Source organism: Calonectris borealis, chromosome 4, assembly GCF_964195595.1.
Source record: "Calonectris borealis chromosome 4, bCalBor7.hap1.2, whole genome shotgun sequence".
NCBI classification, from domain to species: Eukaryota; Metazoa; Chordata; class Aves; order Procellariiformes; family Procellariidae; genus Calonectris; species Calonectris borealis.
Window position 1 is genome coordinate 8,125,415 of NC_134315.1, and position 23,871 is coordinate 8,149,285.

General features: G+C 37.6%; 1 protein-coding gene across 2 annotated transcripts in view; it reads left to right on the forward strand.

Annotated features, from left to right (window-relative positions):
- The window catches only part of UVSSA (UV stimulated scaffold protein A), a 56,684-nt gene that overhangs the window by 363 nt on the left and 32,450 nt on the right, over positions 1–23,871 (forward strand). The window contains exons 2-7 of one of the 2 annotated variants that reach the window (XM_075148506.1): positions 152–482; positions 2,845–2,965; positions 4,149–4,556; positions 5,742–5,851; positions 6,447–6,575; positions 22,194–22,305. In XM_075148506.1, coding sequence (XP_075004607.1) covers positions 152–482; positions 2,845–2,965; positions 4,149–4,556; positions 5,742–5,851; positions 6,447–6,575; positions 22,194–22,305 — 1,211 coding nt within the window. The remainder of the gene's footprint in view (positions 1–151; positions 483–2,844; positions 2,966–4,148; positions 4,557–5,741; positions 5,852–6,446; positions 6,576–22,193; positions 22,306–23,871) is intronic. The other variant, XM_075148507.1, reaches the window with a different exon arrangement.

Consider the following 23,871-nt stretch of genomic DNA (forward strand, 5'->3'; position numbering starts at 1 on the left):
CTGCTCTCTGAGCCGGGCACAGCTTGCTGGCAGCACGGAGGCTCCTGGTTTAAAATTTAAAATAATTTTTTTTAAAAGTTGTGTTTTTATGTGCTAAACCTCTTTTTAAATACCTCCCCTTCCTTTTTTTAATTTATTTCTCCTCTCCCAGGTCTTCGGAGGAGCATATCAGCCACGCCTATCACCTGCTGATGACGCGGCTCAACGAGGAGCACGCCGAGATGCGCTTCTCGGCGTTCCAGATCGTGCAGGAGTTGTTCACCCGATCCCATCAATTCCGGACGCTAATTATTTCCAACTTCCAAGAGTTCTTGGAGCTCACGGTGGGAATAGACCATGAGCAGCCTCTTCCCCCACCCAAAGAGGTGGCACAGAAACTGAGGAAAGCAGCCATTAAGTCAGTGCAAGACTGGCATGAGAAATACGGAGAGGCCTACAAGAAGCTTTCTCTGGGATACCACTTCTTAAAGCAGAATAAGAAGGTACTCTGCATTTTTACTTCTGTGTGTGTTTTTAGGTGGTGATTGCTAGGAGATCTCTGATCTCAGTCCGTACCACCTAAATGAGGTTAGATGTTTTCTGACCAAGTTTCTGAGTTAGTGCTGACCCCAGGTAGCGAGTGAGTCCATGCGCACATCTGTAACTCAGGCCCTGAGTTATTCTGACCTTGTAAAAGGCTTCTGTAAAAGGCCGATGTGCCCTGTTTGGAGCAACTTGAAGCTTTGTGCGTGCTGTAGACTTGGTTGGTGATAGATATCTAGTATGTGAGGTGCCTTCTTGTTATCAATGGCAAACCACGATGACTTGGTAGATGTTGTAAGAGGAGCATCTGGCCAAGTGCTGAAGTATGAAACAACACAGCAGAGCAGTACGTGGCTGGTCCTTTTGGGACAGAGAAGGGGAAAGAATGGGCAAATGACTCTACTGTAGGTATTCTGGCATGAGGCAGAAGTTGTGATTTAGGAAGCTCTAGCTCTAGCTCTCTGTGTTTTTGGGCAAGTCCAATCTGACCGCCTAGCTGTAGATGAACCTTCCTGGGTTCTGTATCTTTGTTCCATTTTTGAGGGTGATGTTGCTCTTTGGGAGGACTGTTTTTCCTGCTACTGTGTGGAGAGCTATGCGAACTTGGTAGAAAAATCAGATCCTGAAAACCAGAAGGCTCACCCTGGTGATCCACGTGCTGCTATAGGTTGTGAAACTAGCTCTTTTCCCTACCTTCCCTCTGCCCCCCATTCCCCAATAAAAAAAAAGAGCCTGGTAAGTGTGCCTCTCTTCCTAAACCAATAGAGACTCTCCATGCCAGTTTCTGTGAAAGCTGAAGTATCCTTTTGCTCCTAGAGGCTTTTATATAAAAACCATTTGTCTTTAAAGTGTTTGCATAAGTAATACTTGTAAAAAGTTTAAGGTCTGTTGCACACTATAGGGATTATTCAGCAGTGGGAAAATTTATACAGCAAGACACTTTACCTTAGCCCAAGTTCAAGCATTTGTTTTTTAACTTCCATGGTGTTTAATGGAGTTACCTACTTGCTTAATGCTGAACAAATATGAAAAAGTTTCTGTAATTTTGAGATGAGAGACCAACAAAATTCTCGATTGTGCAAAAAATATGCAAACTTCAGTTGTAGGATGTACTACTTGGTTTGCTTTACCTGTGACTAGTAAGCCCGTGTACATATTACACAGGAGAGATCTGCCGGGACTAGATAGAAAGTGACACTTATTTGTCCTGTGTAGAGTGATCTCAATATTGTCTGGACCTGTACCTTCTAAGTGAGATTCAGCTTCACTGTTTTACTCTTGTGTGGCTCCAGAATGTTGGTGTAGGACGTCAGTATCTGGGACCATTACTGTATGTTGACAAGCTTTATCATTTAGCAGTGGCAATAACGACATATGTTCAATGAGTGCTTGTAATACAGACATAGCACCAGGGAGTCTGCAGGCTTTATTAGCAGCAAAGTTCGGGCTTGCTCAGCACTCAACGTTATCTGTATTGAAGCTAATGTAAGTTATGTGGTAGCAATCAAAAGGAAATACTGTGTTTTTCTCTTTCGAAGGGGTTTCCTTATGCAATAACACAATCAAGAATCCTTTCCTTAAAATAGAAGTGAAAAATATTTGCATTTTCAAGCCCTTCTAAGAACAAACGAAAAAAAAAACCCATTGCAAATATTTTAAGAAACAGCGTTTTGAATCACTCAGATTTATGTTTATATTTTAGTCATAAGAAAGTAAAGTGAGACTGAATGATAACTTTTCCCTCAATCCCCAAGTCCAACAAATGTAATTGTAAAATCCAAAATTTGGTCTTTTTTAATGAATTTGAATGTCTTCTCTTCTACTTTCCTTGCTTACGAAGTTCTTCAGTAAGTGATACATATATTTATGGTAACAGTGCTTACAAATTTTCCTAAATTTCCTTTACTAATAGTGGACCTAGTGTGACGTTTTCATGTAATTTGAATACTTACCCTGCGTAGTCTCTTCCTGCCCATTCCCCTTAGCCCCGTGTCTCCAGTGCTGTGACAGAGGTCTCCCAAAGCCTAGTTTATTCCTGCACTTTAGATGTGGAAATCTAAGTGTTTTGTTTTTCTACCTTATGATTCCTTTCTGAAAGCCATTGATTCTCAGCAGTCCCTTATTAGTAGAAGTGAAAACTCCGTTCAGAATTACTGTAGTTATTGATTCTAGGAGGAGAAGAGATAAAAGGAAGTACTGCTGAGCTTCTGGCTGATCGCTGATGTTAGAGGATTTTTCACCACAGATAAGGATCTTGGGAAATGGATTTTCTATATATTTCTTATGAGGAATGTTACACTTTTTTCTTCATTTCCTCCGTAGGTGGATTTTCAAGATGTGCGTGCCAGAACTGTGGCTGAAAGGAGGAGGGAAGAGGAGAAGCAGAAACGATTGGATAACATTTACAAAGAAAAAGCCAAAAGAGCTGAAAAAGAAATGGAAGGTGAGTTGCTTTGGTTCTTTTGGGGTTTTTTTGCTTTGTTTTTAAAGCAACCTTTTAAAAAGCTATATAAAACAAATTCTAAGAGAATAGCTATCCAAATAAGAGCTGACTAGAGAGGGCAGGAATAGTACATTCGTTAGAGCTTGACCCTCTGTCTCTCTCACGTAAGGAATATCAGGGGAAACAAGTGACAGTCCTGTGAGCTCAGGTATTATGAAGAGATTTAAAAAAAAAAAAAATGTTAGCAAGGTCTGGTCGGTAATTCAGTAAAGTATGAATGCATAAGCTCAAGCAAGTGTATCATGAGACTTTTCGGAGCTAGTGGCTTAATTTCTATGCCTATGACTAGGCAGAGACTTCTCAATAGCTTGTTGGCTATTGACCTTAATTACGTTGTATATACAGTCATCGTGTTCCAGAAGTATGGGCAATGGTCTGCACAGGAATCCTGGATGCAGTGTAGGATATCTATGAAAAGTATCGTACTGCTGCTGCAAAACGTGTCTTAACTGGGGGCTGAATCTCTAAGCAATATGTACATAGCAAACATATTTCTGTAATACAGAAAGAAGAACAGAGATAGTAAGTGTATTGTATTGCAGTTACAAAGGGTTATTTAATTAAATTACTTTGATATATGAAAGGCATCCAATTGTGTCTGCATTTATTCTGCATGCTGGAAACGTTTTCATGCATGAGGGTGGAATTTTAAAGAGATTTAACCTTCTTAAAGTCACTTTTATTGGTAGCATCTTTTTGAGCCATAGCATATATACATGGCTACACCTACAAGCAACTGTGACATTCATGGCTGTAGAATGAATACTCACCAACATCACTAAGAATATCCTCATTGAACCTTGTTCTCCTTCAAATTCTATGAAGTATTTGTGTCATCTTTGACGGATAGTGAAATATCAGAGAGGATGGGAAAAGGAGGAACACTGATTTTAAATTCCTTGCTCAGGAAGTTCTAGATTTCCTGCTTAAGAAAACTATTGTTACTTTTATAACGACAATTTCTGCAGTAGAGGGAGATCTGTATGGGTAAATTATCACTTATTACTGGATAAATGGTTTAACCCTTTGGCAGCTGCATTTGTTTTGTAAATCTGTGTCTGCTCTGGAGACATTAGCATTTTACAGTGTTTAACGATATTCTAAAACAATTGTCTCTTGATAGAAATGTCCCAAGAGATTGCTGACACATTGACAGAGATGGAAAACTGTTTCCTGCTTCTGATGCCAGATCCTTTCAACTTCACTGTGAATGGCACGGAACTGGAAGCCAACAAACAAATGACTGCTAATGAGGATAGACCTGCATCCCCCTTGCCCTCCCAGATGGAAGTTAACCAGTCCTATTTTGGATGCATGGATGATGAACAACCATGCTGCAGCAAGGACATTCTTCCTGTTTCTCAGTGTGTTAGAACTGATAAAAACAAAGAGTTGGATGAGCAGAAAGAATTAGATGGAGGCACACGCTTGGAAGTTCAATCTGGTGTCCCTGATGATGAGTACCAGACTTTTGTTAGGAACCATGGGCTTATTTCACATAAATATACTCTAGATCTTGAAATCTGCACAGGTCCCTGGAAAAATTTTTCACATATACCTGGAGACAGTCTTTGTCTGAAGTGCTTTGTAGTTGTGTTGTGTTTTTTTTTTTTTTTTTTTTTCCCCTATGTCTTAAATGCTTGGGGTTCCTGAACGCCATTTATTTTGGAGTTCTTTTCTGTTTCTGGTTCATCTAGTAACCATTCTTAGGTTTGAGTGTCCTTGTATGCGATTTACAGATTTTATGAATTACCTTCTAAGATGGAACTTTTGTATTGGTTGTGGTAACCATATTGCAACACTTCATAGTACCTGGAATAAGATGAGTTACCTGTGTTTAAAAACAAAATTACAATCTGTTTACAGTATATAATTTTATTTTCCATATGTTTCACCATTCACCTTTTTCTTTCTCTCTATAGCTGGGGTATAAGCTACTAATTTAAAAATCTTACAATTGGCTGTTTCATAACCTTTTCTTTTTGCTTCCTACTGACAGCTTGCAAGAAGTAATAAGTGGAGTTTTGCTAGGAAGTCTTAAGGGTTATGATTATACCTTTTTTATGTAACTTCGCTAATATGAATTACCTCTAGAAAAAATAGGATGGTTTGTGTTTTGGTAGTCTAAGTGAAATCTCTTACAAATACTGTCCTAATGGAATTTCATGTGCAAACAGCCAGTAAGACAGGTACCTACTTCTGTGCTTGCAGACAATAGCATTGGAAACGTATCTGTGGGGCTTATGAATGACTAACAGGTGAAAAATACTATTTTTACTTGAGCAGTGGCGTACTTGGCTGCTTTGACAATCAAGCCCCTATGGCCACTGGGGCAGGGATTTTTTTTTTTATATTGAATATGCAGAAACGGGTACAATAAGGCCCAGTCCATTGATTGGAACGTAGGACAAGATATAATGTAAATAGCAAGACTGCACTTGTCTGTGGTTTATTTAGTGATTCTTTAGTAGTGATGGCTTAACAACTCTTTTCTGTCATCACTGGACTTTTTTTCCTCTGATTTTTTGAATGTGTGGATAATGGTAGAATAATTAATACTGAACAGAGGAACATTCTGATGTTTGTAACTTTCCCTGAAGTGATCAAATATTTTAGAAAGGTTCATGTCTACTTCTTCTGCTTAGCTTCTTTAGCTCCTGTAGTGAAGATACTATAAACATCGTGCACTAACTCTATTTTCCCCTGTTTTGAGCAGATATAAAAGTGCGTGAGAATGAAGATAATGCTGCCGTAATAAACAATGTCATGGATGCTCACAAACTCCTCAGAAATAAGTTCTGGCCTTCTGTGCAGTCCTGGATTCAGGTGGGATAAAGAGACAATTTTTATAAAAAGATGGAGAAGGACTGGGGTACAGTAAATCTTGAGGGAGAGTGAGCAAAAAGGAAATTAAGGTTGAAGAAACATAGGTGCAAATAGAAAAAATTTCTAGTTCAATAGGGGTGGACAAAAGGAGACTACAGGAGCTATGTAACTTATTTGATGGCTCTCAGCATTAGGTATGCTACCTACGGTCACACTTTTTTTAAAGATAAGTAAAATGGGGCTTCTTTGCAAAGGGTTAAACACAGCTTGTTTTTGTCAGACCTGTCTCTGTCAGAAAAACAGTATGTCCTTTCTGTCAGTTGATATTACTGCTCAGGAGCCTCATGCATGGAATTTGGTCTATAGAAGGACACTCTCAGGAGATACTTATACCAACTGTTCATTCTTTGTTTGTCTTTAGTAGTTGCTATTAGCTTTTACATTCTAGATAGGAAAAGAAGTGGCTTCACTAATTGTTAGTTGTAAAATAAAGGGATTTGTGACAATGTTGTTTAATTATAAAGGAAAACCAAAAATGTTTTTTGGCTCAGATGTCTAGAAAAAAGAATAAGAATGTTGATTTCTTGCTTTGCAGTTACTTACCAGAGCAGGAATAAGTGATGATCGGCTAAGATGTGCCATTGATCTCAAGAATAAATTGGAGACTGCTATGAAGAAATACAAGGAAATGAACATTTCCTTTAAAGAGAGAAAAAGAAAAGTGGTGAGTTTCTTAAAATTCTGTTTTATTAGAGGGGACCATTAGTAATGCTTAGCTTGTATACAAAAAATGCACTTTCTCTTAAGCCTTAGTCTGGGAAGCGTTTCAACACAAGTTTTATGGATAAGTACACTAATTCAGCTGGTTGTAGCTCCACGCAAGGAAGTTGCACTAAACACCCGTATAGGGTGCCAGGGGCCTGGTTATTAGACAAAACTGTGTAAGGCAGCACTGTTGTTGTTTAGGATAGGGAAGCGGTTAAGTTCAGATTTTATTTACTCTTAGTTTCTTCATGTGTAAGGCTGTGTCCTCAGCTTCTTTTGTACATATTTCTCAGTAAACACTTATTACTCATGTTCTTTTACAACTTGCTAAACTATGCTAGTGTCTCACAATTCAGGAAAATCGTGTTTCTGCTTTGGAGCATTTACTCTCTCTAGTGAGCATGTAATGTGATTGAGGATATCTTAAAAGTATTAGTTGTTATATAAAGCTTTAAAGTGTCAAAATATATTTCACAAAGACAGTTTTTGTGAAATAGGTAAAACTTGTGAATAAATGGAGGCTGAAAGATCAAATACTTTATTCAGATCCAAAAAAGAGTCTATGGCTTGTTTATGTAGCTAAAAAGCAGAACTGCATAATACTCATTTCTGTTGGTTGCAATCAAATGAAATTACTGCATAGCTGGACGTGAAAATAAGTGTTTTGGGTCAGGGTCCAGAGTAAAGTCTGCTTTATGACTGGATTGTAAGACTTTGATCTGGACATTATGCCTTGGACTAAATTATGGTAGCCTCGTTTAGCCATGACTGAGTGTTGTAGACTTTGCTTTCATTGTGCAAATGAAGCTTTATCAAGATTAATCTGGTTCATCACCTTAATACCTACTGATGTACCACACCAGTCAAAAATGCCAACTCTGAATGAAAAGTACTGAAAGACTGTCTTGTCAGAGGATTTTTTTCTCCAGTGAAATATGTCTGCTACCTTTATGCAACCAGCTATGAAGGAATCCAGACATCTGCTGTCATTCCTGCCATTTGCTTGACAGGACTTCATTTGCTGCACCTCTGCATGGAATATTGGTTGCTATATTTCTTGCAAGATATAAAGGACATTCAAGCCTTGATTTTTCGTGTGTGTGTGCGTGCATGTGTATGTGTTTAAAGTGGTATTGTTACCACTTCTGGAGATTGATCAACGCTATCTATGTAAGGTTTGAAAGCTAATAAATTCCATCGTTAGAAGGAAAAAAAAAAAGGAAAATACATAGCAGTGCTCACAAAGAATACATTCACAGTGAAGCAATGCGGATTGAGGTGTTAACTTAAGCATTGAAAACAATACATAATTGTTCCTAGGGTTTTTCTCCAGTGGAAAATACCCGAATTTAGTGTTAGTGCTGAGTTAACTTTAAATTTATAACCTGAACATAGAGAGCTTTGTACTGCAGAAGGAAACTGTATAAATTATCTTTTATTCACATGTCAGATGACTTGGTTGAAATGTAAAAACACGGTAAAATGAGAGTCTGATAGAACAAAATAAACAGCATCTCTTAGACCATGATTATTAAATCCCCATCTGTCAAATATTTACAAGTCAGCATATGAAACACTACTCACAGCTCCTCTTTAATTTAGCATTGCTGCCTGTGTTATGTATTGTTACTTCTGTCTGTACATCCTTGTGTCATTGGAACTATAGTTCTTACCATGCTGAAGTTTTGCTATCTTCTGCATCTTTAGATCAAGAGAATGAAGGACAAGCTATCAGTACTTAAAGCACTGGCTCACAGCCATCCTGCCCCGACAGAGCTCGGTGCATTACGGACGTTGTTTGTTAGCACATGGAGTCCGTGAGTGTGTACCTGCTCGTGGGTAGAGATGAGCACACCTAGAAATGAAGGGGAGCATTTAGTAAGCAGAGAGAGAGAATGTAAATAAAGTGTCTGAGTGCAGCAGGTCCCGTGTAAATTGTCTGGTTTGTAGTTGGTCTGTGACATCTCTACATTTGGATATGATAGCAGTTTTCCTGGCAACCAGTGACTGCAGTCTGAGATACCTATATTGTTAGCCGGAGAACGTAAAGGTGAATTGTTTGTGTGCTTGCTCATTTTGAGCATAATTATGATCCTGCACCACAGGCAAGCCTTACCTTCGGGGAGAAAGTAGTTTTATTTTATCAGCAAATATAAAACAGAACAATAGGGACTTGGAAACTTGGCTGGGGACTTGGGCTTGCCCAGTGTCCTCAGGCTTTCTGGTTTTTCTTTGTGCTCATTCTCCGAGTTTCTGTGGTCTTTAATTTTCCCCCTTTTCATCTGTTCTATTCTGTGCTTTGTTTCTGTTCTGTGCAGGGATGGGGAGAGTAAAGACTTTACCCATCCTCAAATTGAGGTCAAGAAAGTTGATAAAGGGAAGGGTTTAGTGAGAGACAACGAAACTGGAGATTTGTCACTATGAACACTATTATACCTCTCAATCCCGCAGAGATTTAAATTGCCATTTAAAAGAGAGAAGGTCCTGAAGTCCCTTACCATTGCCACGTGTCATTGGTACTTTTGTTTAGCTGAGCAGTTATATATGCAGTTACACATGCACACGGCTGAGATGCAAATAAGGCGTATATATTTGGAGTAATTCTTGATGCTGTGGTTCAATATGAATATACCAGCAATGTAGCTGGATGTAAATTACATTGGGAGGAAGAAGTTGGTGGTTACCTGGCCTGCCTTCATGGAAGAATCATTTGGTTGGTGCAGGAAGGCATCTGCTTTTGGCAATCCTCACTATTACCTCCATGCTTTCCGTTGTTTGTCGCTTCGTTTTCCAGATCACAGAACACTAGTGAGCAAGGCAGCATCCTTAGGCTATCAGAGCATGTCAGAAAATTAGCACAAATTATTTTCTCTGAAGTTTTTTTGCCTTTATCTTTACTGAAAAATGTAAAAGCCCCACTGCTTTGCAAACTACAGGGGAACTTTCTGTAGGTTTACGGAACTTCTCTTTATACAAAGTCCCTTGAAAGAAAGCACAGAACTTTATACAGTTAAACACTTTCACTTAAAAGGGTTTATATTGACATGAGATACAACCACCTCTTTCTTTTCTCCTCTGTGATAGTGAAGAACTCAAATCATCAGAAAACCTTAATTATAATGAGGGCCGTCATTTTTACATAACACTTAAACCCTGCCAACACAAGTAGGCTATGGCACCATTCTGCTCTTACCTCTCAGGAGCTATGGGAGGAGAGCGAAAAGAACAACAAAGATTATCCTTTGACTGTCTAGAAACAAATCCCTTATAAATGTTAATACATCCCAGCTGCCCAGAACATGCATTGCTTCTTCCCATTGCTGTGCCCCCAGCAGATCAGAAGTCATCAAGACACTTCTTCCTGAGCTGTTATTTTTTCAAAGAGGTGAGGGGTAGATAAAAAAATGTCAGTCTTACTGTGTTGGTCAAAGGCAAATGAGTTTTTCTGTGCTTACACAAGTTAAGTTCACTGTAGTTAAATACTTGTTTGGGGTGTGAATCGGGTGTTGGTTTCTGATAGGACATGTATTTTGAGAGTATAAACAAGACTTTTGAAATCCATTTTTTTTTGAATCTGAGTTTTAACTGAATCTAGGGGAAGAGGGCTGAAGCTGTAAAAGGGCTTTTATTTCACAGTACCTGGATGCTCGGACATATCCCTTTCTTTCTCTGAATGCCCGCTCAGGATAATTTCAGTGCCCAGTAGAGGGAGTGCATACTGCATGCTCGACATTTTTCTCTAGGCCACCTTTACCCAAAGCCAGCCATCATCGCGGTCTGTGTTTCCAGGTAAACTTACACCAACAGCAATACACCAGCGACACTTCAAGTTAATTCTTGACTCTATTTAGATGAATTATTATAGAAGTACAATAGTAATTATTGGCTGAGATTTAAATAGAAATTCCTGTTTCCAGAGGTTTAATTCTTTTGTAAGAATAACTTACTTATGGCTAAAGTGTTCCTTTAAAAATATTTTTTGCTGATTAGAAGTAGTTTCGTTTGTTAATGTCTTCCTCCTTTTCTTAAAATACTAGATTTTTTTTTTTTCTTGTTTAGTGTCTGATTAGCGGCTGATTAGATGCAAATGATTTTGAAATTTTAAAAGTTATGAGAGGACAAGTGTGTACTGTATTTTAAATCATGCAGACTACCTTTCACTTACATCATTTCCATAAAGGATTATCCATTAGGATAATACTTGAAGTCCTCACATTGTTAATAGAAATGTAGCTCATTTAGCTATATTTTGTACACTGAGAGTACATTTATCTCTTATGTAATTACCTTTGGGAAGCTGTAAAAGGCTTACTACTTAGGCTGGCTAAAACTTGGACAGATAGAAGCTAGCAGGCAATATGATCTGAGAAACATCCCGCGCATTTGTCTGTCAGCAGAGTGATCGTTTAACAGGCCCATTACATTTTGAATTTTTAATTTCAAGTTATATTAACAACCAGGGATATATAGTTTTTCATTAACTGTCTTCATTACTTTTTGTTTCACTTTTCCTTATCTTCTGCCAAATCCAAGCGCGCGCGCTTGGATCTTGATTTATTCGTGTACTTAATTTTATCCATGTGAAACATCTGGTTGAATTCAATAATGCCATTAATAATTAGATCTGGAGAATGCTGTCCTTGTGTTGTCCAGAACCTGATCTGATCCCCAAACCGTACTGCAATACAAGTCGGATTTTTTCTGAAAGAATAATGTCAGAAAATTGTTACAAATTATATTTACAAGTTAAATATTTGCTGGTCATAATTTAGTCTTAAAATATTTTAATACATAAAAAAATTAAAATTTTAATGTGTAATAAATTAAGCCAAGATCTCTACCAATTACTTGGCTGCAAGACAATTGCTGATATTCCCCCTCCCCCCCCCCCCCCCCCCATATCTTCAACTACAGCTTGGCATTTTATCAATGCTAGTAAGTTATTTCCACCTAATCATTTTGTAGCTTTATAACCAGCTCTTTTTTAAGTCTGTCTTTTAGTTAAGTTAGTGCCTGCTTTAAAAAAAAAAAGTCACACTTGAATTTTAGATCAAAAGCAAAGGCTGTATTGTTTTCTCTTTCTGCTTCTTTCTGTGGCCGTAGAGAATCCAATCCAGCTGACTGCTTTCTGTAACAGCTTCTTGTACTCACATCCTCCTTTTTTTCCTCTTTTCTTCATTTTAGAAAAGTTGTTTCTGGGGGGGTAAGTAATTGTCCTTAGTGATCCCTCACCATGCCTGAACCCACATCTGCTAAAACATACTCAGACCAAGGAGCAAGAGAGATGCCTTTGTAAAAGAAGTCTCTTCCCCATGTGATGCTTTTAAATTGCACACAAACAAAACCCTAAACTGTTAACAAAGCTGCCCTTTGAAAACCAGAAGCATTTAATGGTGAGATTTGAATAGTAACTTGATGTTGATTGTTAGTATGTTTTCTAAAACTTAAGAGAAATATAGGAATATTTGATAATTAAGTCAGCATTACACCTAAAGGTGTCCTTTATCAGACCGTATACATCATTAGCATGTAATGTGTTCAGACTAAATAAAGTTTAATAATATTTATATGGTCAAAGTAGTAGCCCAGGCAACATTTAAAATTTTTTTTTTGTCTAGCTAATACTTATCAAAAAAGCCAGGTCAATCATAACTGTAAAAGTAAGCACAAAATATTAAGTAAGTCATACAGATGCTTATGCTTCCTCTTCCTTCCTCCCCCATTTTAACCATCATATGATAATTATTTCTGTGAAATGTCTCTTTCATAGTCACTTTTCAGCTAAAAGAGCTTTTCAGTTTTTTTAAGTCTTATCAGGATGTGGGACTGGTATAAAACAAAACATTGTAAAATTAACTCCAAAACAGTACTCTCTTGTTAAAGTGACTAATCAGCTAGTGTGATGTTTTGGGTTTTTCTGGTGGTTTGTGTTTTTTTTTTTTCTTTTCTGGAGCTGAATGTTGCCGTGGTATATTTTATGCTTTGCACTGGCTATGCAGCCTGCCGCTGTTACAAAGTTATTAAAAATATCTTGTTATGCAGATCTAGCCATGAATTCTTAAAGTTGTCACTGTGACGACCTCTGATCCCTATCTGATTCGCAGGTCGCACAATGCAATTTGGAGCTCTTCTAATAGAGTGTAAAATAAAGTAGGATGTCTCTATCATCAAGTTAACCCTTATGTTAAGTATTTAAGTTTTTCAGGCCGAAGGGTCATCTCCCTTGATTCATCTATGAATACTGAGCAGTGTGTACTCTGTAGGTGGTAGATATAAATTTGCTTCCTGCTTTTTACCGTCCTACCTTACAAGGGGCAACAGTATATTGAAGTGAATTAAATATATTTGTGAGGTTCATAAAAGTACGTTGCTAAATGTGTATTTATAAAAATGAAAAGGAAGAGAAGTTTCAGGCTTGGAACACATACTAACGCTTTTAAATTTAGTTAATGCGGTAATATTAAAGTAAATATATTCACATCTATTGATATCTTTTTGCCTAAAATCCATGATCAGGAATATATGTAAGGTTATGTGTGTGCTGCATAGAATATTTTGTTGACTTGTTGCCTGTAATAAATTAGGATTATTTAATTGAGATGTATATTTATCTGTTAAAAATACAGCATCTGAAATAATTTTTAATAATTTTTAACTGAATCTGTGTAGTTCAGATTCATTCATAAATGCGATCACTAAAGTAAGCTGCAATTTAGTTACTGATTTTACAGTGTATGTAGACTATATAATGAGATGGGCATATATACATTTGTGGTGGATACAAAGTTTTAGTAGCATGAGTTTGATCTGGTCTAAGTGATAGGTGGTAATCCATCAAATGCAGTAGGATTTTTTTTGCACGAATGAGTGCTAATGGGAATCTTGTTATATCACATTTTAGATGAAAATCACATTTCCTAAAATTTCATAAAGAAAATGACTAGTAATGAGAATTTTTTTTCCCCCCTCAGCTCTAAAATTTAGCTTTTATCATGTATAGGCCTCTGAATCGTAAAGAAATTAAATAATTCAAAATATTGCCTAAGATATTTCAAGGAGTCATAGGAATACTGTTCGTCATCTCATAGATAACTCGGACTGGCTGAAAAGCACTGAAAAGCCTAAAGACTTCTCTGTGGCGGGGGAAAGAAAGAGGTATGTTTTGGTTGACCTTTGAGTTATCAGACCACAAAACAACTTTTTGGTCCAGAAATGGATATAGCCAGTCCTGGACCTCACTACAGCCTTAAACAATGGCTTTAAACAATTTCATCTGGACTGGTGTGCAGGGAACACCGTGTAGAGGAAAGTGGTTAGTCCAGAAAGAAGAAGGGAGGGGTAGTTTGGGTATAGTGGCAGTTCAGGGTAACACTTGTAACCTTGACAGTGGCTATATGACAGCTTCTTTCTTCTTTAGTGACAAAATTGAGGGTTTTCCTACTGCTTTTAGGAATGGAAAACATCTCGGGAGCTCTGCTCTGGGTATGTTCCTGTCTGAGCATGGACTCTAAACGTGATTTCACGTCACTTGGCTTGTAACTTTGCTGGCTTCATCACTCCTTGGTCTTCAAACCTGCAAATCTTTCCTTTTATGTTAAGATGAATGAAAAACTGGGTAGGCACTTCACAGGGTTTCCTTACTCAGTTATCCATGAGCTAAGAAGAAGCCAAGTTTGGTTTTCAAGGCACAGGTAATGTGTGCAACACTATCTTAGGCTTGCCGCTTCCCTTGTTAAAATGATTTAATCCATTCTACAGTTCTTGAAACATTAACAATGAAATTCTACCAGGTATTTCTTAGTTTGTTACATAGTTACCAAATCCACTTCTTAGGGGGCAGATTTTTTGTACGGGTTGCTGTTGTACTACTTGTGGGAGCTGAACAGGGAAGCAGCTTATATATTTTGGTGGTGATATTGTGATTGGCTTAAAGACGATCCAAATGCGAGCTGCAGTCAAAAGGGCCAGTCCTGTCTCTATTTCCTCCCCTGATGATTCCCAGTGCCTCCCTTGCACCAGCGATAGAGCTCCTGTTGTGGCAGGGACCTGAACTGACTGGAACCTAATCCAGAGAAGAAGATTTCTGTGGCAGCATTAAGCCCAGATTGTGAGACTGTCCCTTTCAGTAACTGAATAAACTCAGGTAATGCAGATCGGATTATGAAAGTCAATCTTTACTTAATCAGAGGACTCGAATTGATGGAGTGATATATGATTAGCTCATCTCCCAGTGAATGAAAAACTGGATGAAAAAAAACATACCAGAAAACACTGTTAAAATACATTCTTTTTTTACTGTGTAATAAGATGTAGTGCCTGAAGTTTGTACAGTAGCTGCATGGGAGAAGTACATTCCTGTACTTCTAAAAGTAAGATGCCACCTTTATTTTTGTGTAAATATTACACAAAAACATTTAAGGTACTATCACACACTACAGTCACTTTTGATGATACAAATTAAATATAGGTATCAAATGTAGGTGGTCAGCATAAATTTTGTAGGGGTCTTTTTTTTTTTTTTAATGTTGGGGAACTTTATTAGCATTAAAAATGAAAGCAGACTTCTGTTTTAGCTCTCTGGGATGCATGGGAAGGAAAGGTGGTGTTAGATTTGAAGATCTTCAGTAGTTTAAGTAAAACTGTTACACCTCCCCTGAATGTGGGATTATGCAAGAGAACTTTGCTTTTCCAATGTGCTTTCTTAAGGCTTAAGAATATTCATGCAACCAGTTGATTTTGGTGGATGGTAGGAGCCCAAGTAGTGAGGTATGAAAATACATCTGAGGATACATCTTGAGTGGTTACTGCTAAAGAAGTACTAAACTTGCCTTGCAATATCTTCCTGAGGTAATAGTTTTGTTAAATGCACTAGTTTTCCAGGCTACGTGTACTTGCCGTCCTCCATGAAACTGTAAATGCACATGTTAGTCCATTAGGTATATTGGACATACTAATTCCTTCTGAACAATGATTCATTAAGATCCAAATCCAAGGTTTTTTGAACTGTCTTGCACCTTAAGACCTGCTAGTCTTTTTGAGTAAACTTTTGCTGCTTTTTATTAAAATCCCTCCTAAACTGATCTGGGACCTTGAGCCTGCTAGGGTCTGGAGATGCAGTAGCTAGTAACACAGACTGAAAACACAGGTTTTGTGCAATGCATCTCACCACTATTGACCTTCTAATGTACGTGTCCAAGCTCTGTTTATCACTGGGTGGAATGGACAGGGCTTTGGCATAAGTCTTGAGTAAATCTCAAGCTTGCACCTCCAGGACTGTCACAATATTCGTAGACTATGGCACTCATTCATTGCTTTAAAGAAAAACTGTTCGTTGGGTAGTTTATATTGCTAAAGCAATTTGGAGCAAGGTGTGCTGGTTCTCTAGCATTGCACTTAGGCTAACTGTTGGGCTGGAACCCTTTAAGCATTTTTACTAACTTCTGGAATTATGAAATAGTGTGAAAAGTGCATTCCTAAATAAAAGTCAGACTGTCCAAGTAGCCTATGTGCTGTTGACCAACTACAAATAGAATGAACGGTGATACTTTTACTGGTAAACATAAAACGTGATTTGCCTGGACCACATATCTAATTTGCAGTCATCTAGGTTTGAATTTATGCTCAAATCACGGAGCAAAGGGGAGGGAGTGTGTGTGGGAGGTCCCTATAAATATAGCTCTTTTAGTAGTTTATGTTTTACTTGTGTTGCACACAGGAGAACTCAAGCACGGTTCTGAAAGCTGTCAAAATGCCAGCATTTATTTCCTTTTCATTCTGCATTGGATAATATAAAAGGATAGAAAAGGAGGAACTCGTAAAAGTCTGTAGATGTAAGATACGCTGTTTGACTGTTCAGTTTCTATTATGGGCACTGAAGAAATTATTTTTACCCAGTCAGTATTTGCTTACATAGAATATCCCCAAATTTCATTTAAGATGACTGAAGCATGTTTTGTGTTGCAGTCAAATGAAAAATGTATTTGCTTAAGGTTGCCCCTTTAACTAGGTTCTATGGCGATAAATATTCTGGTTCCCTAACCAAAATCTTCTGCCTCTAGAAAAATATTTAGTTGGCTTTGAGTAGATGCACATGAGATATTGGCATGGTGGAATAATTTGCAAGATCTTCCAGTGAGGGTATTAGCATATAAATAGCAGATGCAATGACGACCATCACAGCTGAGTACATTTAATTTTTAGTTTATAAGATAGAATGGGTTTTTAAATGCATAGCCATCAAGCCTGCTGAAAGACAAATGAAGTTTAGAGTTCACTTGTCTGAGGATGCCTTACATCATTTTTTTTTTTAAAAAAGGGAAACAGACACGCATAAAACTGAACAAAAGTGATTTCTTGGGTGAAAAGTAATTGAGATTGCAAACCAAGTTAATTAGACCATGCAAAATTTATTTAATGGTCCCAGCTGTAGTTCGCGAGTGGTGTTTTAGTAAGTAGATATGACTTCTTCATGTGCTATCTTTTCTCTTCCTTCTTTTTCTAAAATAATTAGTAAACGCTGTACATTTAGTCCTATAAACTGATTGCATTGTATATTTCAGTCATTTTATTGCTTGCTTTAATTATGATTGCAGAGGCTCAGGTTTTTAAATCCTCTTAACAGAATGTAGCAATCAATTTGTATAAAACTGGGAAAAGGACCAAAGGCTTTTCTTTACATCTTTCCAAGTGTTGTGTGGTGGGTGGAGGGTTTTTTTTGCATTTATTACTGGTTGGGATGGATGAGTAAGGCATTTAATTGGAGCTGTGGTCGCACTGAGCTACACTAACAGCTGGAGGCTCTTGGAGTGTTGACTCCAAAGTAAAAGACACGATTGCATTTCTACTGGCATCCAGTATTTGTTTTCAGTATTTTTAGTAAGATGGAGACTGATAAGGAAACATCTGTTTTTTCAAGTTTTTTTAATGAGTTAGGGAGCAAATGGTTTGATTGCACTTGTCTAGCTGGAAAAGTCAGCACTATTTTAAGTTTTTAATGAAAATTAGGAGAATTGAGGAGGCATTGTTCTAACTCTGATTACAATGAAAATAATGCATGTATATCTTCTGTCTTTTTTTTTTTAAACTGTATTCTCATATGCAAATAAGTTCAGCCCAAGAATCTGGAAATTGTCTAGCTAAATCTTATTTCCCCTCACAGTGAGATAGCTAGTCAGGAATACTACCACGTTAAAAAAACCCACGCACATAGTTTTGCAAAAGCATGATTCACTTAGATAAACGAATAAATAAATAAATGTCAGCATTATAGAGCAGATTAACACTGAATGGAAAAACTTCCATTCTCCACGCAGCTTGAGGAGCAAAGATGGTGCAAGTAGTCTCTGATGTCTGGGAATCTGTTTGGTCTCCCTTCAGATGGACCATCCTCTAGCGACAGAGAGAAGGTAGTTCACCCTTCGTCTCTAAGACTGCCAAACTGTGTTAGTGACTTTCCTCGTATCACCTGATAATTAGAATGGATTTGAGAACAGGACCTTTTTTCCCATGTTCTTTGACAGGTTATTGAGAAACAAGCAGTTGCATGACTACTTATCTTAGAGGTATTTAATTCTGTACTCTACAAGAAAAGCTTTACATTGTAGTATTTATCACTTGAGCTTATACTTTACTTCCCTTCAGATATGGCACATTAGAAATGGCATATTGCTTGTTTTTATCATAGTCTCATTTTTCTTGTTTGCAAGTACCTAACCACTCATTCCTAAAGGATTATAATTTACTAATTCTGCCACTCAAAATGTTGTCTTAAATATTCATTTCTTCTGATTTATTTGTGGATTGTTGTGTTTTGTTTTGGTGGTTTTTTTAATTGACTGAAAAAGTTTATCTATGTTAGAAAAGTAGATAATAGATGGCTGAACTTTCATACTGTATCTGTAGAGCTTGCTTTGGAGCTTCCTTCATGTTTGGAAAGTGGAATTAAAAAAATGTATACTTTTCTGAGTAATAATGTTGCCCATGAGCTCTCCTCCTTTCTGTAGAAAGGGAATGGAACAAAACAGCATAAATGGGATGGTTCTGATGAAGTACCACGGGGATGAAGTAAATTGAGATATAACTACCCACTACTATTTTAAAGTAAAAAGATAAATAAGTTATCTTGTTAAAGATTACATCAAAATAAAGACTTCATGTCTGTTTGAAGGGAAAAGGGGGCTTAATTCCTTATAGTTAGCTAAGCAGTTAATTTTTTTTACAGGAAATCTAAATTTAATAGAAGACCCCAGGGAAATTCAAGGGTGTGAACAATAAGCATAATATTTTATGAAAATGACCCCCATATTTAAAATCTGGCATTATATGTTATGCATTGTAGCACCAAGTCCACATCTACCTTTTAGAAAATTAAAACACATAAATTCTGTTTAGTGTTTGATATGCGCTGCACTAGCTGAAAGCCATAATGCCCCTAAAACCTTGGGTTGCTTTTCACCTTTCATAAATTCCTGGGTAGATTCTATACAAAAAATAATTTTCAGCTCCGTGGCTCATTGTTATTCAAACTTGATTGATCGTCGTCATTTACTCAGTGAGGAAGTTAAGTGCTCCTGTCATTTCCGAAGAGTATAATTGGGACGTTTCACAGGTCAGCGGTAGTGACAGGTTTCCCTTTTGATTAGTGTTAGACTGATAACAAAAATTACAGTTTCCTATGATTAATGTTTTCTATAGTACTTGAATGCACAGTTCATGGATTGTACCTAAACAAAGTGAATTTGCATCTGATTATGCCTTTTCTCCGTCAGGCTTTTCACGTGCTTTAAAGTTTTAGACCATGCAGGTAATACAAAAAAGTTGCTTCTAATGCAGTTTTCAAGTTGAGGATTAGTGAAGCCCACTGAATTTTAGTATATTAATGTAGAGAGCTACGTGCCTCCAATGGCATGTGAACAAATTAGGAGGAATTTCAATTAAAGATAGTATTCTTCTGAATTCTTTCTAGTCCTCTCAGATATACCATGCACGTAAGTGCTTGTATTATACCCACTGTTATTTTAGGTATAATCTGGCGATTTAGGTTAAATGATCAGTCTGAACTGAATTTTCTTTCTCTTACTAGTTTGACATTATTTCTCAATGTCTTAAACCTGTTGCTGTTTATTTGTTTACAGACTACTTCTGAGTAAAAGCTATGGAAATACACTGAATTTACTTTCCCTGTTTTATAATGTGAAAGTTAGTCAGCTTTTACATTATGGCACAAAGTTGTAGACTAAGATCATCCATGACAAGTTTAGCTTGGTGAAATCTTTTTTAATAGCTAAAATGAGAAACGGAACTCGAGTATGGAAAATGTGCTGTTGCCCTGCTTCTAGCTGAAGAAATAGGAGTGAATGTTATTTCCGAACTTAATTAAATTGCCCCTAACAGATAAAAAGGGGATGACAACACCAGCAGAATTTTGAAACTAAAATACAAACAAACTAACTTCTCTTCAATCTCTAGCCTTCTTCTGTTGTGCAGAGTACAAAACCTGAGGATGTTTTTATATCTAAAGGCCATTGGGAAGGTATTCTAAAAGTTGCAGTTTAACACAGATGTTCTTTCATGTCTAGTGCCTTCGCAAGTTTGTGATTAGGGGTAGAATATTTGACCCTTTCTTTGCATTAGAACTCTATTTTGGTTTCTGCTGCGGAGGTCAGGTTCAGCGTGCATCTGTCTTGGCCATGCCAGGTAGGGCCTGAATTACTTCTTTCCTTTAGATGAGGAAAAATCATTGCAGTGGGAAACAAAAAGTAAACGAGGGCGCAGGATCCTCCAGCATAGCCTGAAGGTTGGCAACTCTCAAGGTAGTGATAACTGGGCTGAAGAGACTACGTTGTGGTGTTACCTGTCTCTGGCAGCAGGGTATTTTCAAACATGATTATGCTGGGACTGTATTTTAAAATTAGGTGTTCTCTGGTAAGAATGCAGTAGTAAATCTACTCTATTCTTCAGAACAGTAATTTTTTTTTTCACTGGAACTGCAGCTTTCTTAAAGTCATTTTTTAAACAAAGGGAAGAATTGTACTTCTAACGTGCACCATCCATTCATTATATGTTAAAGTGTATGAATATGTGTATTAATATCAATTAATGGTCATTATTAGAAATTAGTTCAGTCCAGCTTACAAGTAATACTGACCAAAAAGAAATGCTGATTTTTTTTTTTTAATTATTACTTATTTTAAATTTTTAACTACATTCAATAAACCAAGATTGGTTTCTAGTTTTTTTGGCTTCAGAGTATATGTATGATTTAAAGGAACTCAGCTGTGCAGCTGTGACACACGATTAGAGTAGTGAATTAAATTGGGAAAATTCTGCTGCAGGCAAAATCTGCAGTATCCTCTGGTGCTTGTAACAATGAGTAGTTGATATGAATATCAACGTAAGTCAGGTGCAGTAGCAGAAGTAAAGAACACAGCTGAAAATAGTAAAAATGATACCATCCCTTATCTATTGCTTTGGCTTGCTGCAGTGAAGTTGAAAAAAGTGATAGCCTGTGGTAAGGTTGGTTTTAGTGGATACTCCTTATTATTTCTTAGACTTGTGAAAGTGCATGGCAAGCATACAATAATGTGCTAATTATGTCGTTGTTAAGAATTAGGTGACTCCCAAGGTAGGCAAAGGAAATAAAGCATAAAACCTTTATCATTGCTGCCTTTTAAGGGTAGTTGGCATTTGCTGTTTTAAAGTTCTGATAGTACAGGCCGTGTCTGAGATGGCACAGATTCTTTTAGCTTATATGTAGTACAGAAGACAAATTCATTTTCGGGTATGGAACAAGCTTAGAAAAAAACATAGACACTCGCTGGCACATATATAGTAGTAGCTAGCTGAAATGATATCTAGGAAGCCACTTTCATGAATGAATTACCCTGGTTAGTTGGTAGGAACTCCATTTTTATTTTTCAACTAGTCATAGATACTCAATTTCAGACTACAATATAGACCACGTGCACATTTTAAAAATTCTATTTTGTTGCTGTTGACCATAGTAATGTGTGCAGTCTAATGGTATGAGTGGTTAGGATGTACTGAATTAGTTCAGTATTAGCTTGCCAGTCCCTCAGCTTCCCCTCCTGTTTGCCTGCTCTGGTTTTGAGCTCTTAAACAATTTGTGATACTGTTTAACATGCCACAGACTATTTGGGTGCAGCTAAATGAGTAAAATCAACCAAAGGAGAAGAGATAAGGCTATAATTTGCTCATTAAGCCAAAATCTTGATGTTATTTTAAGATTTTTTTGGTCTTATTTTATAGCTTCACACTTTCTCAGACTTCACCAACTGCATGTGTTCTAATGGATAAAAGGGGCTTTAAAGAAGCCCTTAGGATAGAGTATGGCTTTAGAGATAAAATGTTACGCAAAGGCCTAATCTTAGATAAAGATTAAATACATAATTAGGGGAATACTTTTGACATAGAGCAGTCTCAGTAGGGCTATCAAGATGTCTGCGATGTATTTTCAATGTGAAGGGAAATGAAAAGCAGTCTTCACATTTAAAAAAAAACCCAAAAAAACAACAACCAACAACAAAAAAACCAAACCAAAACAAAAATGTCTCTGTAGATGGAAGCCTCAGATGACGATGATGACGATGAGGACGAAGATGAATTTGTGGAGGTCCCTGAGAAGGAAGGTTATGAGCCCCACATTCCAGACCACCTGCGTAAGGAATATGGTGAGTTTGCCCAGCTGTGACAAGCTTTATCCCTGTATGTTACTGCTGCAGTAAAGTAAATAAACAGCCATTCTGAAGTAATAAAGTGATCAGCGGTGTGGGTAATCTCTGACTGCTATGAGGAAGTCATTACATAGATATGGGAGCGGCGATTGGCTCTAGATAAACAAATACTTTCTAGGAGCAAGAGCAACTGAGACGAGAAGCTTATTTCATTCCATCATGTTCCACTGTAGTTTAGAGCCAGAAACAGCACCGTATATGCTTATAAGTGTGCTAAAAACATCCTGGGAGTGAAGGGGTTGCAAAGTAAAGCTGTAAATGAGCCTGAATATTAGAAATACTGGTAACAGTCTGATGAGATGGGATAAGGTTTTGTACTATCACCCGCATTAATAGCAGCTGCAGATGCGCAGCTACTTCCTCCCATACGGTGGCCAACTTACAGCTCAGAAAGAAGGCTTTTTTTTGTTTGGGTGCTGCTATCACAAGGTGTTAAATGGAGCTCAGCTTTCAAGTGCAAAATTATAGCCACTGAGCACATACCAGATGACAAAATATAATCTTGCCTTCTTTTAATGCATTCTAAAGATATATTTTTTTTAATAAAGATATACTTATAATGTGTTTTTGTGAAATCAAGAAGGGAGTTACTGAGGAAAGTTCTTCTTAAATAACTACATTTCAGTGCATTACTCCTTGTCCTTTTTACATCTAGCTTATTAAGCGTCTGCAGCTTTGCCTCTGTGCAGCATTGTGAATTTTAAGATTCAGAAGATTTCAGTACATTGTAGAGAAGGAGAGGGTGGCTGCCATCACATAGAAGTTAAAAACCTGGGACAGTGTAATAAGTTTCTTGCTTCTACATTTATCCATGAGTATTTGTGTAAGACTGGTGCTGTGTTGTGCCTTTTTCAATCCTGTTCATGCTTATTTGTAACTTACCTGCGGTTTGCATCGTAAAAGTCAGGCTGCAGCTATTACCTGTATAAGCCAAATGAAATGAGCGGGTAAGTGCCTCTGTAAACCCAAGATGATGTAGCTCAAGTGACCTTTTCACTGTCTTCTGCCATCAAATTTGGCTACAGGCAGTGAAAGATGGTCAGTACTGATAACCTGTAGTGGCTGGGGTCAGCTCAAGGACGTCTCCAGGTATGAAGTCCTGCTAGTGCCTCAGTCCATCTACCCCATCTAGACTTAACCTACCAGAACACCCTGGGAAGTAAGGCCTGCATTGATTATCTGTATATCTGTGCTCACAACCTAAGGACTTGCAGGAAGCCCAACTGGCTGGTTCCAGTTTGTTTGAAGGAGGTAGATGTCTCCATTCCTCCATGCCTTTAAAAAAAGTGGAAATTAGCAACTATATAGAAGAATGAGATTAGACTGGTGCCCTGGTGAGCAGGTAGCTGCAATGTGTTGTTTGAAACGGTCTGTAGGCGCTTACTTTGTCCAACCAAGAGTTGGGGAAGGTGAAGTGGAACAGGGAGTATTGAGATAGTGAAACGGGAAGTGGATGTGCGTGTTAGATGAGAACACAGAACAGTGGTGAGGGGCTGTAGGATG